Source organism: Pristis pectinata, chromosome 39, assembly GCF_009764475.1.
Source record: "Pristis pectinata isolate sPriPec2 chromosome 39, sPriPec2.1.pri, whole genome shotgun sequence".
NCBI classification, from domain to species: domain Eukaryota; kingdom Metazoa; phylum Chordata; class Chondrichthyes; order Rhinopristiformes; family Pristidae; genus Pristis; species Pristis pectinata.
The window spans coordinates 1,016,021-1,033,725 of NC_067442.1; the positions used below are offsets into that span (position 1 = coordinate 1,016,021).

Genomic DNA, 17,705 nt, shown 5'->3' on the forward strand with positions numbered 1-17,705 from the left:
GAAATGTAACTTTTTCTTGTTCCGCTGTTTCAAACCCCGCTCCTGAGTTTCAGTGGAATCGCGATAATTCAACACTTCAGAAAAGTGGGGAGCAGCTAATCATTGCAGACCTGTCCATGAATCACACTGGCAATTACACTTGCAAAGCTTTCAACAGAATAACACAGAAATCCAGTGTGACAAGGTTCATTGTTGTTATAGGTAGGTGAAGAAGAAGGTGAAGGCTCCCTCCTTGTGGTGGCTGTTGTTGTGTTAGCTAAAGGGTTAGCAGTAGATGTAGAGGAAATTGTGCGACATTCTGTCTGTTTGCGTTGTTGCTAGAATATGCCCCTCTTGCTTTTAAATGGTGATGTCAGTTTTGAGGTTTCAGTTCATTTGCATTTATGTTGAATTTCTCTTCTTACAAAATTGGACTTGTTTGTATCGGAGGAAACTGATCTTCGCACTCAGACCTGAAGTTAAGAAGCAATTTACCTTTATGAACTTCATTGTGGGGAAAATTTGTGCCGCAAAGTTTGAGACAGAAAAAGGGTAGTGAAATCGTGCCAGGATTGTGTCCAATTCTGATAGGGCCACGGCTGTATCAGCGTGGACATTTCTGGTCTCTACACAACAGGAAGAATCTGACACCACTGGAGAATATGCGAGAGGTCCTACACGGCCGCTGTCTGGACCAGAAATTTATCCTTCCAAGGATGTCAGGCTGAAGTTGCTTTCATTAATACAGCACAGTCAATACAGCTGCATCAAATTATGTACTGTATGGTCGTTGACGATATCGTGCCCCATGTGTCCCTCATCCATGCAGCATCCTGTGAACCCTTTCTGCACCTTCTGCAAACCCTCCACATCCTCCCTGCAATGGGGTGACCGGAACAGCACACAATACTGAAAATGTGTCCCAACTAAAGTTTCACACAACTGAAACATGTCTTCCGACTTTTATATTCAATGCCCCGACCAATGAAGGCAAGCATTTCGTACTCCTTCTTTACCACCCTATCCACCTGTGTTTCTACTTCCAGGGATTTATGGACTTACACCCCAATATCCCTCTGCACATCAATGCTTCTCGTGGCCCTGTCATTTACTGTGTATTCTCCCTTTGCATTTCACCTCGTCCGGATTAAATTCCATCTGCCATTTCTCCGCCCATGTCTGTAACTGATCTGTATTTTGCCTTATCCTTCGACAACCTTCTTCACAGTGCCCAACTCGAGCATTTGTTTGTTTAGTCACCGATCCTACTGGTCAGACCATTTACTTTTTCGTCCAACTCGCTTATACACTTGTCACAAACCTCCAGCCAGAACAAAGCCCATCCACCACTAACTTCTTGTCTTCTATGGCCAAGCAAATTTTGAATCGATTCTACATAGTGGATCCTGTGAGACTTAATCTTCTGGATCGGCCTGCATTGTCAAATGCCTTAATAAAATCCATGTAGACAACATCCACTGCCCTACACTCATCGAAGATCTTCGCCACCACCTCAAAGAACTTAATCAACTTTGGAAGATTATGACCGGCCCTGCACAAAGCCTTGCTGACTGTTCCCAAACAACCCATGCTTTTCCAAATGCCAGTAAAACATATGTCTAAAATTGTTCTCCAATAGCTTCCCTCCCGCTGGTTCGTGGCTCACTGGTCTATCATTTCCGCTCCTGTCCCCTACTGCCCTTTTCAAACAAAAGAACAACTGTGGTTACTCTCCAGCCCTCTGGAACCTCGCCTGTGGTGAGAGAGGACACGAAAGTGTAAGTCAGCGCCCAGCAATCTCCTCTCTCGCCTCTCTCAATAACCTGGGATGGATCCCATCAGTCCCTTGGGACATCCGCCTGAATGTTCTTCGAGAGACCCAACAAAACCTCATTGGTGACATCAGCATGCTCTGGAAACTTCGCATACCCCTCCCTGATCTCAGTGTCCACCACGTCCTTCTCCTGATGCCAAGTGCTCATGTGGTACCTCGGCCACTTTCTCTGGCTACAGGCACAGATTCACTCCTTTGTCCATAACTGGTCCTACCCTCTCCTGGGTTACTTTATTCTTAATGCATGTACAAAGGAACAAAGGATTTTCCTTAATCCCATTCTAAAAAGGATATTTCATGGTCCCTTTTGGCCTTCCTAGTTCCCTGTTTGAGTTATTTCCTGTTTTCCTTTTATTCCTTAAAGGCCCCGTCTGATTTCAGCGGCCTGTTGAATATTCCAGGTTGTTTTACGACAGTTAAGGGCACAGTGTCCAAGGAACAGTGTTCAGTGTGCTCCGAACACTGGTGATGCAGCTTTGGTTTGACGAGTTACGGACCACTCCAGACACGCAGCGTCCTCGGGACTTCAGGGTGACAGCGGCTGACTCACGGCACGGCAGAAGTTGGCGAAAGACGAGATCCAGGAAGCCGGCAGAAACTTGGCTCAGCATCCTTCATATTTAACATAGAACAGTATAGAACAGGAACGGGCCCTTCCGCCCGCGATGTTGTGCCGAACTAACTACTCAGGGGAAGAAAAAGTGATTGTCAAAGGCAGTGAATCAGTTCTGAGGTATCACAGCGGGAGATCATCGGAGCCGAATTCCCAGATGACGACCATGAAAGGACTTTAGCTCGAAGACACACTTCAAAATTAAAACGAATGTTTTCAAATCAGTGTCAGTGTTTAGGAATTAATATCTGAAATAGTGATTGTAGCTGAAATCAGTTACTTGATAAAAATAAATACTCTTTAAAATTTTGAAAAATAACATTTCTGCTGGAGATGGGGATCCCAGTCCTGTGGAGAACCCGCGGACCTGGATCCCCAATGAATCCGACCACACAGCCCATGTTGATCCGAAACCACCGCTGGATGCGACCGAGATTCTGGGTTTCGACCGGGAGGTCGGATGCGGTCGCCGCTAATCAGCGGGTTAGAGACTTCCGCGGCCCCCAACGCACACGGACCGAAGTCACAACCTCTTGGAGCTGCGGGAAATACCTCGCCAACCCTCTGTTGCAAATCACCCCACACAAGGGATGCACGCTTCCGGCCAATGTGCTGATATCATCTGAGATACAGCCATGTTCAGAGTGTGATAGACATCCTATGTTACATGGCATCAGCTCTGAGCTCTCAGAACTGCAATGCTCAGGAAGCTCTGATAAGCTCTTGTGTTTCAAAATCCCTGCATCTGGCCTCTTATCCGTGTGCTCAGTGACTTCCGCAGAGGCCCCAGTGAACACGACTGGTCGTTGGTAGATAGGGCGGAGCCGTGGGCGTGGCTGATGGTTTCCCGTGACCAGTGTGTCTAGAGTCAGGGGCCACAATAACAGTCCAGAGATGACGATATGATTCATCAGGTCGTAGTGAGGCACGGTACGGAGACAGGCACTTCGGCACACTATTCCTGCCCCAACTCGTTTAATTCCCCCTCCATTCCCATCAGCTCCCTCCAGACTCTACTGAACATCGCTAGCGGCAGTTTACAGTGGGCAATTCACCTCCCAGCCCGCACATTTTTGGGAGGAAACCGGACACAGAGTAGAACGTGCAATCCCAACACACACAGCCAACACCAGAGGTCAGGATCGAACCCCGGTCTCTGGAGCTGAGAGGGTACCCATATCCGTGTAGTAGAGAGTGAAGCTTTGAGACTCCCGACCCAAGAGCGGTCTGGAGGCTCAGTGGCTGAATATATTAGAAAGAGTTTGCTGGCATTTGGGGGTAAATGTGGAAGACCGGACATGATTTAATGGCAAAGCAGGCTCGACGGGCCGAATAGCCTACGCCTACTTCTATGTTTTCTGTCGTAATCCTCCGTAAAGCATCCCTCAACTCATTTCACACCTTGCTCACTTACCTGACAGGGCGAAATTCATTTAATAATATCTCACATCAAGTCTTCGGGATCACAGCCACGACCACCGAAAATTAGTAATGGACAAAAGTTAGAGAGGTTTCTCACAATCACTCTCGCACCACCTCTTGTATCTGTCCAACACAAAGTAAGAAACATAACCCACCACCCAAACGCTTTGATGCATTGTACTCATTTATGTTCACTTTCAATGCATTTACCTTTTTTTTAATTGATTAGTTTCAGTTGGTCAGAATCAATTAGACTGGGAGCAGCGGGGCCACTTCTTGGACCCACACTGTAGGGATGGGAGATTGTTTTCCGAAAAAAGCCGATTGTGTTTATCAGGTTAATATATGGATGGCAGGGGTTCAATAGTGAGGAGAGGTTCTACACACCAGGACTGAATCTCGGGGAATGGAAGCTGAATCGTGTTTTGGGGTTCAAGGAATAAAATGACTTCCGCTGCTTGAGAAGTCTGAGACCAGGGAGTCGAATCTGGAATTGAATCCCGGTTTCGGCAGTGGGGTTTGGGAGCGCTTCTACACACACACGGGAGGGAAGGAACTGGGGTTTCTCGCAGGTAAAGTGCAGTAGATACCTTTTATCAAATCTGGGAAAGGTTGGAGATTATATTAAAAATGATGTCAAGATGCAGGGAGAGGAGAGGGATGGGAGATGAGAGAAAAAGGAAAGAGCTGCGATCGGGAGACAGCGTCACAAATGGTGGAGGTGCAGCCGAAATGAAAGTTTAAACGTGTTTCCTCCTCCTCCGCCGCTGACTGGTCCGTTCAGTATTTCATTCATTCTCTGTTTTCACCTCAGATATCAGGCCTCTCCAGTGTTACTCTTTATATAAGCTATATATTCTCTCGGGGATATCATTCACACATTACGTAACAAGTAATTTACCATCTGCTGTGTTTTAACAGAACCTGTATCTAAGCCGGTTGTCACATCCAATGACACCAACCCCGTAGAATACAATGACACAGTTAGTTTGACGTGCACTGCAAAAGGGACGGATGTTTCGTATCTGTGGTTCATGAACAATAAGACAGTTAGCCCTGGCGGTAGGATTACCCTGAGTTCCAACAACAGCACCTTGACTATCTCTGGGGTGCTGAGATCGGACGAGGAATTCACCTGCGAAGCGTGCAACTTGGTGAATAGGAACACCAGCGATCCATTTCTACTAAACGTTCGCTGTAAGTGCCACTGTGGTGGCCCGTTTGATCTCATTGACGTCTAACAGTTCATTGTCCGATTCAATGGATCAGAACTCTGCGAGGTTGTACTGGATTTCACTGGCATGAGGTTCGATTGAATAAATTTAACCAATAATTCTATTGGTCGATGGGGAGCGGGAGTATACACCACCGTTCCTTTTCGGAGCCATTTTAAAATCTGTATAGACAAGTCCAACTCATGAACTGTTGCCCATGAATCCCAGTCCAGCTGAGCTTCTCCCACTTTCTTTAACATCTCTGGGTCTCCTTTCCCTGCTCCAGTATAAATGAGCCTCTCGGTATGGAAACAATCTCTTTCAGCCCTCAAGCCTTCGGGCAACAGAAATACAATCTCTGCTCAATGGAACCTGTCGGCCAAACAATAAATCAAATCCCAAGTGCATTGTCAAACTGACCTAGGAAATTAGCTGAACAAATGTCGATGTCCTCAGAAATTATGTAACGACAACTTCACCGTCGTATCCTTGTCAAACTGAACACATGGAAATAGTGTCCGTTATTGTTCCCCTGGGGTCCAATTGTTGTAAGGATACGGAGCGTTCCTTCCTGATCCCGGGAACCAGGAGAATCTTCGCAGTACTGACACTTCCCACCTCAATTTGCGGGATCAGCCAAAGAATTTACTGTTTCGTAAATAGTGGTATTGAACTGGGGTTGGTGTGATTGATGTTGAGAGGGGAAATTTGGGTCATGCTGTCCCCCACAGAGGGTTTGAATTTCAAGGGTTGGATGTGCATTGGGGAGCGATGTTCTACGATATTTGGACTATCACTTCACATAGTTATGAATGAAATTATTTTCAAATTGTTTTACATTCTGCAATCTGATTATTTCTAACTTTCGCTTAACTAATCTGTCCTCTAAGTCACCCCCAGCCCATTCAACGTAGGGTTCTCAGCTGGGTAGTTCCACAGGCAACAAGGGATCGACAAGAAACTCTGGCATTGCCAGTGACGTCTGAATCCCTTGAGGACGTGTTTAAAAATTGTCCTCCTGATAACCTCTGATTGGAGGCTTCAGCTAAAAGTCAACCTCGCTGGTTGGTCTGAATTCACACCGGGTAATGCAGCGGATTTCGTTCCCTGGAGGACATGAGGAAACGAACCATGATTTTGCCACAGCCCGGTAGTTTTCTGATTACCATTGGTCACAAGATCACAGGACAAAGGAGCAGAAGTAGGCTATTCGGCCCATTGAAGCTGCACCATGAGCTAAACTATTCTCCCATCTAGCCCCAATTCACAGCATTTTCTACATATCCCTTGGATACCCTGACTAATTAGATACCTATCAATCTCCTCCTTAAAAACCCCCAATGATCGGGCCTCCACAGCTGTAGGTGGCAACGAATTCCATAAATCCACGACCCTCTCATCAAGAAATTTCTCCTCATTTCTGTTCTAAATGGGTACCCTCTAATTATAAGACTGTGCCTCTTGTCCTGGACTCACCCACCAAGGGAAACAACTTAGCCACATCTACTCTGTCCAGTGCTTTCAATAATCGAAATGTTTCTAGAAGGTCCCCTCTCAAAAGACTGCATGAAAAGATGTCTTAGACCAGAACATATCAGTGACATAGAGTTCTGTGTTGAACAAGTCAACTGGTCACCTCACATCCCTCGGTATCTCGGGGGAAATTTAAGAGATACAGCAAGAACCGGCTGAGTGGTGTCCATTATTATGCACGACCTAGAAGAGAACATTTCTACTTCTGGCTGGCGTATCAGGGACGGATGAACCAAAAGACAATGCTGCCCCTGCTTCCTTCCGAGCTGAGTCTCTCCAGCCAGCGGACCTTCCACCATGACCCCACCTACCCCTCCCCTATCAAAGCGGCATCGTTCCCTGTCCTCAGGCAGACGCCACAACAGGAATAATGCCGAGATCAGTCTAAACTTGTCTGCTCAAGCGGTTGGCACCACAGTTTGTGCAGGTGACCATCATCTACTGGAAGGAGATTGTTTCCATACCGATTTCTTCTGAGGTGTGACTCGGTGGGAGCGGGTAGAGTTAGTGTCGCAGTGACTTCTCTGCATTCAGCCGGGTGTAGTTGCCTTGTGACGGGATGGAGATCTGCTTTAGAGTCCCAGATGAAATTCCGCAAATGGACTGTGCATTTGTTTTAGATGGACCGGAAAATCTAACCATTTCCATCAGCCCTGACCTTGCTGCGTACGGTACGGGGTCAAACGTGAATTTTTCCTGTTCGGCCGTTTCGAACCCCGCTCCTGCATTTCAGTGGTATTTCAATGGTTCATCTCTTCAAGCAAGTGGACAGCGCCTAAACCTTATTGATTTATCCGTGAATGACACTGGCAGTTACACTTGTGAGGCGTTTAACAATGTCACCAAAAGGTCGAGCTCAACAACACGAAACCTTGAGGTTTTAGGTATGTATTATGTCGAGAGGTGGTGGAAGTTTCCGAGCTGTGTATGTAAAAACAGAGATATTGCATTTGTTGTTCCGCTATCAGCATCTGGCATGGTGTCGCCTGGTGCTGAGTGAGAGAAACTAGAGGTATTAGTATGCACTCTTGGGATTCTAGTGCGCGTTAATAAGATAATACCAAATAGGTCGATGTTTGGTATGTGAGATAACAACTTTAGTTGGCTTATCAACCTCGATACTAGCACTGTACTTTGTTTAATTACCTGTAAACATAAGGTATGTTAATGGGTTTGGAAAGTCGTGTGTGCGTTAGCAATTCTCCACTGTGCTGACCTCTGTTTATCCGTCATCATTCTCAGTGCCAGGTGTCCCTTGCCTGAATTTAATTGATCCGTACTTCCTTCTCCGTGGGCAACGCAAATTCCATCCCGTTAACATTCCATCCGGGTTGGTTTTCATCTGTGGGATGGGGAACGTCCCTTGTTTTCTGCGTTACGCAATGGAGTTTAAATGACCTTTTGTCTAAATGCGATCAGATGCTTTGAGTACCAGTGGAAACTCTTCCTGTTGGTAACAGTTCAAGGACAAGGGCGCAGTACTGAAGTCTGGACACGTTAGACAAAGGAAAGGGAGGGGAGAGTGGGTGGAGGGAGGGGTGGAGGCATATTCTGCACTGGAGTGTTGATCAACATAGCTCGCTGCCGACACTGGTATTGAGTTGAGGTTAGGGCTGAGCAGAAATCATGTCGCCCAGGGCGCTCACAATAAAGTTGACACTGCCTGAAGAAATAATCAGTTGAAGGGCCGGGAGAGAGAGTGGGTAAGAGGATGACTGGGTCATTCTACTTGAGACTGGCCACTGCATAGTAACTGCTTTGTAACTCTGCACTTTCTCCTTGTATCTTAACATCTGGAAATTGCTGCTAGAGTCCATTCACCACTGACAGAGAGACAGAAATTTCTTTAGCCAGAGATTGGTGAATCTGTGGGATCTGTTGCCACGGGCGGCTGTGGAGGCAAAGTCATTGGGTGTATTTAAGGCAGAGATTGATAGGTATCTGAGTAGCCAGGGCATCAAAGGTTGTGGTAAGAAGGCGGAGGAGTGGGGCTAAATGGGAGAATGGATCAGCTCATGATATAATGGCTGAGCAGACCCCATGGGCCGAATTGCCGACTTCTGTTCCTTTGTCTTATGGTCTGATGGACATCCCCCATCCTCCTGTTCAAAATCAGACGCTCACAGCAGAGAGGCTTGTCAGTTTGCGCAGGCGCAGGTGGGGCGATGCAATGTCAGGCCCCCTTCTGGTCCCGGGGCGCCGTCTCTGCCGATGTGTTGTAGGCGAGCTGCTCTGCCAACGCTGCTGTCTTTTTCCTCGGGACGATATCTGGGGTCCCTTCGGCCCCCTATTTCGTGTCCTGTCCATCCCGCCGCAGCGTTTGAGAAAAAGAATGCTCGATCATCATTTTTCGCTCGCCGTTTGAGCCTCCAAAGTAACTCCAAAGATTCCCGAGCCTCCTCATCATCATCATCCCAATCCAAGACATCGATCCTTATATCCCGCCTCTAAACTCCATCCTCCATCACCTTGTAGATTCCTCTCGTGTCCTATGAGATCACCCCTCCTTCTTCTACACTCTCGCCGGTGTCGATCGCCCTCACTCTCTTCCCATGGGACGCCTCTGATGCCCCGCACTCACTCCAATGGTAAGTCCATCTCTCCTGAGGTGCAGGTAGCAGAACAGCGCCCTGAACTCGGGCTTTTGTCCTCGGGGACACACTTGCCTGCACAAGGTGGGCACTCCCGCCGTATCGGACGCAACAGTTTCCAATCCACCCACTCCGGTTCCATACGTGATTTCTTCTATTGCGACTTCTTGACTGTGTGGAACCGAAGAGGAGATTATTTCACAATCCACACCTGTAATGTCCACGAGAGCGAATGTGAGGACAGACAGGGATTGTACATTGGTGATTATTTTACTGGACAAATGAAGCCTGGGTCTTTGACACAGAGACGGGAGTTAGAATACCACACGGTCGTTGATGGATCAGAACACAATTAACTAAACTGATCGGGAAGTAACCCCTGTCGCCGTGACGGTAACCACGAAATTACCGGATTCACAAGCCAAACAATGACGAAAATCTGCCACTCTCACCCAGTCTGGGCTGGAGGTGACTCCAAACACACGGCTAACCCCTGTTTGCTTGCCAGGTTCTGGGGGTAAATAGGCGTGGGCAATAGACGGTGGGAGAGGCGGTGACGTCCGCAGACGATGAGTGAAGGACAAAGCTGCTTCTCTCCAGCGCCTTACCGGAATCTCAACACTTGCATCAACACAGATTATCTGGAATATTTTCAATCTCTTATCCGTTCTTATTCTACAGAATACCACATCGCTGCTCTGATGCATCCTTCATTGAAACCGAATCTTTTCTTCCTCCAGACTTTCTTTTTCAATTCTTGTGCACTAACCCACACCCTGTGTTTTCAACAGAACCTGTGTCCGAACCCAATATTACAGCCAATGCAACCAGCCTAATAGAGTATAATGACAGCGTGAAACTAATATGCTCCGCAACAGGCACGGCGGTCTCTTATCTGTGGCTTGAAGACAATAGCACAATAATTCCTGGCGGCAGGTTTGTACTGGGTGCCGATAAAAGCACACTCACTATTCCTGGAGTGTTACGAACAGATGGACCGTTCACCTGCATCGCATACAACTCGATTAGCGAAAAGACAAGCGAGCCGTTTTATCTCAATGTTTACTGTAAGTGTCCCAAGAGATCAGTAGTTGCACCGTTTATTACCAGTCCTGCTGGGCACCATGTTCTGGGAGAGCGGTGTTGCACTTGGGGATAGTAGGACAGTGATAACCTCATTGGACTAACACTCAAAGTACTGGACAGTCAGATGAGAGACGTGTCCAAATCTACCTCGGCAGCTGGGGAATTTAAATTCAAACCTGGAACTTCAAATTTAAACACCAATCTCAGTAACGGTGACCAGTAAACTACAGCAATGTGGGGGAAAAATCTGGGTCACTCATGTACTTCAGGGGAAGGAGATGTGCCGGATAACCCGATCTGTTCTATGTGTGACTCCAGGCCCAACGATCAGGCTGACTCCTTACCGACCCCTCGGTTCAGAGGCAATTGGGGAGGTTCATTAAATGTTGGCACTGCCCGTGAAGGCCACCTCCTGTGAACCAATGAGATAAGAAGTTTCTGGGTGAGATTCCTGAACAATGAGGTCAGTCAGAGCCCCCGCCCGGTACACCAGGGACAAGTTGGACAGCTAACGTGGACCGAAAGGGCTTCACTTGTAATAGGTCCAGAGCAGGACTTGTAATAACATTCGCATTCGACCCGATTCAATCAAGTACACATCTATCGCTTCTAAAATCTAATTTTGCATTGATTCTATTTCAACACTAAGAATTGTGATCCTTCTATGGGGCGATAAGTTCATGGATGCTTTCACAGATGAGGGGCTTGAGGGGAGTCATTCAAATTCTGGCCCAGTGCAGAATCAGCCAGGAACTCTGAAAATAATTCCACTCCCAGGGAGGAAAATATCAGGGCGAGGAAGTGCCAGAGCTTGTGGGGGCCCGTCACCCTCCTGACGGAGGTCCGGAGTAACCAGAATTAGAAATAGCCAGAGATCCATCACTTTCCCCTGTGAGGGGAAAGTTACAGCCTCCCCGATCAACGTCGCAACCACAATCCCCTGTGAGTTTAACCTGAGTGGTCCGAATTTACTTCCTAACATACACGTTGTTACATACGGGGTTTGGGACCGGGACTGAGCCCCACCTACGCACTAGGACTCGGATTTAAGTAATTGGAATTTGAAAGCATTTGCACGCCCACATAGCACTGGGTCTTTTTCCGCATTTATTGCAGCTGCTCCTACGTTCGTCCCAGTGTTGATGGGCTGAGTGGCCTCATTCTGATAGGCGGATTTTCCACGATTCTGTCCCTTAAACCACACAGAGGCCTCCAACCCCAGGAAGTTACAAGGCGTGTGATTGTCACTGACGTGTGCCAGGTTGGGGGTGGGGGGGGGGGGATGGGGGTGGTGGAGATAGGTTTTGGGATGTGAGGCATCTGTTGAATTTGCAGGGAAATGTGTCTTACTGCGTGTGGTTTATAGAACGGACGGCTCTCTGTGTGTAGGAAAGGTGTTGGTGTGCACTCTCTGTGGTGGTGGGCTGCTCTCCCTCTCCCGCTCTGCTTCTCTGCTGCTTTTGCTGTTCGTGTAATTTACTGCAATCCGTTTTGTGCGTTTGTTTTAGACGGACCGGATCGTCCAAATATCACTACTAACCCTGACTCCCCTCCTTACACTGCTGGAAGCTCCGTCACTTTAACATGTTCCGCAGAGTCCAGGCCAACCGCTAACCTGGATTGGTCTCTGAACGGTGACTTTCTACAAACTGGGCAGCAACTTATCCTTGACAATATTTCTGTGAGCAAGACGGGGAATTACACTTGTCAGGCCTTTAACAATGTCACAGAAAAGTACAGTGCATCAACTCTAGAAATAACTCTGCTGGGTATGTAATACATTTCTCCTTTTTCTACCGACGAGACCACAAGGTGATAGTGGACACTCGGTTGTTGAACTAAGTGGCTGAAATTGTGCAGAATATCGATTCAGAATATTAACTTTGCATGCTGAACAATCAGGGTATTGATTAAGGAACATCGGACTGCTTCCTTATGTTTATAACCATGCATTTGTCCATATGGGTCCTCAAAAGTGGACATTCTCCTTCCGAGCCTGTACGTGACTCCAGACACACCAGCCGTGTCAACTTCACTGCCACCACTTTGAGTAGGAGGACACAGTGCACTGGAGGGGCAGTCGTGGACGAGCAATAAATGCCAATCATGTCCATATCTAGTGAGGAATTGTAGAAATAGCATTCCAGGAGTCTCCAAGCTGGCTTTAGCGAGACTTAGACACCTGCTGTAAAAGCCAAGGCAACTCACCAGTAACCAACACTGTGTATCCAGGATCCCGACCCTAAACCTCCACTCTCCATTTCCCTCCACCTACGCTGCCTGACCATGTGTGTTCGTCCAGATTTCCAGCATCTACATTCTCTTGTGTCTCTGTGTATACAGGCTGTTGCCCCGACTGGAATGTATAAAGTTGCAGTTTCCCTCCATGTGATTGCGGTGTGAATGCACTAAATTCTTTTGGCAGTTTGCACAGTACTTCTTTGTCCCTCTTCCAACGTCTTCCAAAGTTGAACGTTGTTCCTGCACATTTCTCACCTCTGCTGCCCGGGTCGTTTGACGGTTACACATAGACTTTCCTCGCTGCTTCAGCCACCGGTCTCCTTGGTCGACAGTCCTGTCGGGATGTCACGGCTTGGCCAAGTCACCAGGGCAGCACTCCGTTCTCGAGAGGCGAACTGGCTTCACCACCCCAATCCCGGAGGATGTCGGAGTTAGAACCAACTAAATGCCACGGCACACTGGGAAACCGCACGGCCCATCGGTGTCGTGCGAGCTCCTTGTAGAGCAATCCTCTCAGTCCCATTCCTTGCTCTTTCCCTGCAGGCTATTCTCCAGCCAGCGCCGCCCTGATAATTTCTGAGTCTAGTTTAATACTATTCCTAGTTGGAGCAGCTAGTCATTCCCATTTAATTCTAATTCCCTGCTTCAGAAGCATCCCTTACATTCTCCTTGAATCACAGGGGGTGCCTATTCTCTTCTTGGGGCTGCGAATCAGCAGCGCCACCATCTACGCCACTGTGCCCCTCACCCGTCGTCCGCCACGCTATTTTTAAACGCATTCAAATGTCAGTACCTTACCACTTTTACGTTTTCCTGAGGAATTTTTGGTGTCCCCACGAATTGAATTGTTCAGATTTTCAGACCTGGTACTTTAGTGACGACAAATTAGACACTCTTCTCCTATCAAGCAAACTTTTGCCAACCTAATATCAGAAGAAGGTTTTTTTTACCCAGAGAGTGCTTGGAGCATGGAATGTACTGCCTGGGGCCGTGGTGGAGGCAGATACATTGGTCAAATTCAAGACATTACTACATAAGCATTATGGAGGAATTAGGGGGATATGTGGGAGGAAGTTAGATAGTCTTAGCGAGGTCGGCCAAACATTGTGGGCCAAAGGGCCTGTATTATGCTGTACTGTTCTATATTCTATGTTCTAATGCCACATTACTTCATTGCCATTTCCCTAAACCCCTCCCCTCCCCCCCCCCCCCCCCTCACCCCGCTGCAATGTGTCAGCTCAGATGTTCCCTAAATCTGGGGCCAACAGCAATAATCAACTTTCCTAACAAAGAACCGTGTAAAACTTGTTGGAGTGATCAGATTACAAGATTTGCCGTCATCGACTCATTTCTCTTGTTCGCCGAAATCCATTTTCACCGAATACTTCCTCCATAAAAGTTTCGGTTGTGAATCTCTCAGAGGTGACAGAAGCTTAATCAGAAAATAATGCATCCACGTATTTACGCAGCAGGTTTTTTTTATTTTTTAAATGACTTCCTTGTTGAAGAAAATGTTCCCCTTGCAAAGATAATTAGTTCTATAAGATCACGATAGGTTTGATATGTAACTGCTCCATTACTGCAGTGATTCCATGCATTTAGAGCATGTGGTTGTCGCTGGCGCCCTCAGTACCTGTTCTGTAGGCCAACCTGCCCTTCGGATGGTGACTTTCAGCTTTCTTCTTAAACCATTGAGTCTCTTTCTGCTCTTGTAACTAACAAGTAACAGGTTCCACGCAGTGCTTGGCTGTTGAACACCACCACTGAACTGAATACATTCAGTGGAAAATATTTTACAAGACGTTTACTGTGGCTCCAAGAGCGGGACAGAGGCTGGGCCTCCTATGGTGAGTGATTCACCTCCCAATACGCCAAGTGTGTCCACAATCTACAACGCACAAGTCAGGAGTGTGATGGGATACTCTCAACTTGCCTGCGTTGCTACGGCCACAGCAACACTCGAGAATCTCCACACTATCCAGAACCATGCAGCCCGTTCGATCAAAGCCCCACACTCCCCTGGACGGTCAATCCCTCCACCAGCTGCACCAGTGGCTGCAGTGTGCACCATCCTCAAATTGCCCTGCCGTTACCTGCCAAACTAATCTGACAGCGGCTTCCACAGAACTCTACCTCCTCCACCACTAATGACAATGGCAGCGAGTACAGGGGTACACTAGCACCTGCAGATTCCACAGACTTGGAAAAATATTGCTGTGACTTCTCTGTCACTGGGTCAAAACCAGACTCCAGAGATTCTCACCACCACCTTCTCGAGATAGAGAGGGCAGGAAGATAATGCCAGTAACAACAAGTGAATAAGTAAACATCTGGAGGAGATATAAAATGGTCTCGAGACCAATGATCCGTGCTTTTCCGCAGTTTAAATCGGGACACAGTTAACACTCTGGGATGGGAGAGGCAAGGTGCGTTGGAATTCTGTCTCAGAAGTTCCTGAGTCTTTGATGTTCACGACTACAAAGAGCTGTGAAGAGTGAGTCAGTGCCTGTGCAAACTGCTGAGGCAGACAGAGTTTTGGACTACGAGGGGGGTCAAAGGTCATCATGAACAGGCAGGAAAGTGGAGCTGACGCCACTAACAAATCAATGATGATATTATTGAAAGGTCGAACAGGTTGGAAGTGCCGAACGGTCAACTCCTGCTTCTGTTACACATGTTTTATCGAGCTAATAATTGAAACGAGGTAAAAGTCATCATAGAATTTAAACCTCCAACTACAATCTTTCCTCACCGGTCTCGTTTTTAGCTTGTCGATAGGTTGTCATTTCAGGCTGACCTCTTAGAATTAAATATTAACGAGGTGTTTCTGATACTCACCGCTGGTAGTTCAAGAGCATTGTAGGTCTCCCTTAGCGCGCATTATCCCTGCTAATGAGTAACCTGCAGAAGAATATCTAATCTGTGCGACGTGAACTGTGGTTTTCAACGTTTGGTTTTACCTTAACGCCTCACAAGTAAATATCCGGGTTAATCCGTGTCTATATGTTTAAGGGAAGGGGTAGGAGATTTGGAGGGGAATAAGGGTTACTTATCTTCACCTGGAGGTACTGGTTGAGGAGGTGTAGGGGGCACACCAATTTCACAGAACGTCACAAATATTTAGCTAAGCATTTTAAATGCCAGGACATGGAAGGATGTGGACCTGGCACTGGAAATTGGGATTACTACGGATAAGTAACTGATAGCCGGCATGAACATTTTTGGTCGAAAGGTCCGTTTCCATGCTCTGTGACTCTGTGGCTCTCTGACTGATCTGATGCAGTCCTGTGGTTGTTATCACAATGGACTTTAACCTGCGTGTTTTTATCTGCTTGAATGTCTCCTTATGAATGTACCGCGAATCCCCTGTCAGTTGCCTTCAATGAGAGTTCTCGCCTTTAGAGAGGGTGAGGAGTAGAGTTGTGAGAACGAATCCAGGGATGAGGAACTTCAATGGTGGAAACTCTGGGATTGTTCACCTTGCGTTTAACATCAGGAAGGATGTAGACAGACTGAGAGAGAGAGAGAGAGAGAGAGACGAGATTAGGGGAGAGAGTTGAAAAAGGGGGAGGAGAGAGAGAGGGAGAGAGAGCGAGGAGAGAGGAGAGAGAGGGGGGAGAGAGAGAGCAGTTATTCGCACTGACGGAGCGGGCATCACGGCACAGCGACAGAAGAACAAAATTAATAACCTGTAATTTTAACCAAAGACATCTCTTATAAACGGATTCTATGCTTTTGTTCTGTGCATCCACAGCTGTATTTGCTGTTCTTACAAATTATTGATTCATCATCATATTTCAAGTGTTTACATTTAAATAATAGTGCTGGCTTTCTTGATCATTGATTTTACCTTTCCCAGAGGTCAAACATTGCTCTGTCAATAAATCGCAAGCACATCAGCAGCAGGTGGGGGGGGGGTAGTCTGCCATTCGGTCCCTCGAGCATCCTCTGCTATACAATGACGTCATCGCTGCTCCGTGTTCCTCAGAACCCTTGACTCCCCGATCGCCGAATGCACCTCCGTCTATGCCGATCTTGAACATACAGTGTCTGATCCCCACAGCTCTGTAGAAAATTCTCCCCATCTGCGTTTGAAGCTGGCGATCCCATACTTCTGAACCTTGGACCCCAGCTGTACAATTTCCCCAGATTGGGAAATATCTTCTCGACAGCTGTATTACTCTGGTGTGTTTGACATCAGATCAAACTGAAATTAAAAGCTATAATGCCAACACAAGACCATCAGACAAATAGGAGAACGTGCAGACCACTCGGCCTCTCTGAACTGCCCCGCCATTTGAATCAACGTAGCTGACCAATGTTGGCCTCAGCTCCATATCTGTGCCACTTCGCCATAACCTTCTACTCCTCGATCTTTCAAATATTTATCAATCTCCACCTTAAATTTATCCAATGATCCAGCATCCAGCACGCTCGGAAACAGAGACTCCAAGAGATTCACTGCACTCTGAGAGAAGACATTTCCCTTTACCCACGTTTTAAATGACCGGGCCTTTATTTTGTAACTGCGTCGGCTTGTTCATGACTCCCCCACTGCTGGGAACATTTTAGCATCGGACATAGAACAATACAGAGCAGGAACAGACCCTTCGGCCCACCGTGTCTGTGCTGAACACGTTGCCAAATTAAACTGATTCTATCTGCCTGCACGTGATCCGCACCCCTCCGTTCCCTGCCTGTTTCTACCTCTTAGACGCCAATGTGGTTTCTGCTTCCACCACCAGCCCTGGCAGCTCCTTCCAGGCACCCACCACTGTGAGAAAAACTGAGCCCGCACATCTCCTTTAACCTTTCCCCCTCCCCTCAATGCTGTGCCCTCTAGTATCCAGCTTGTAATTTGTCAATCAGACTTAGGATCTTATATGTTGTAATAAGAGCACCCCTTATTCTTTTGAGCACCAATGAATACAAACCCAAAGTCTCTAGGTTATGGTAAGGCTCAGGGTGAGGTTTAGGGTTAAAGATTAGGATTAGAGCCATGCATTAGGTGTAGGGTTCGTGTTGTCTTAACAGGACAACTCACATCTCAGGAATGAGCCTGGTGAATCTGCTTATGACCGCCTCCAATGCTACTAGATCGGGTTTTTAAGGTAATGGGACTAAATCTGTGTACAGTATTCTAGATGTGGCCTTTTTGGGAACCCGTAAACCTGTAACAAGACCCTCCTATT

The 17,705-nt window shown here is 47.2% G+C and overlaps 1 protein-coding gene across 1 annotated transcript in view; it reads left to right on the forward strand.

Annotated features, from left to right (window-relative positions):
* Nucleotides 1–17,705, forward strand: part of LOC127587151 (carcinoembryonic antigen-related cell adhesion molecule 5-like) — a 244,103-nt gene that overhangs the window by 7,143 nt on the left and 219,255 nt on the right. Inside the window, exons 3-6 of the mRNA XM_052045344.1 lie at nucleotides 4,770–5,045; nucleotides 7,216–7,479; nucleotides 9,978–10,253; nucleotides 11,781–12,041. Coding sequence (XP_051901304.1) covers nucleotides 4,770–5,045; nucleotides 7,216–7,479; nucleotides 9,978–10,253; nucleotides 11,781–12,041 — 1,077 coding nt within the window. The remainder of the gene's footprint in view (nucleotides 1–4,769; nucleotides 5,046–7,215; nucleotides 7,480–9,977; nucleotides 10,254–11,780; nucleotides 12,042–17,705) is intronic.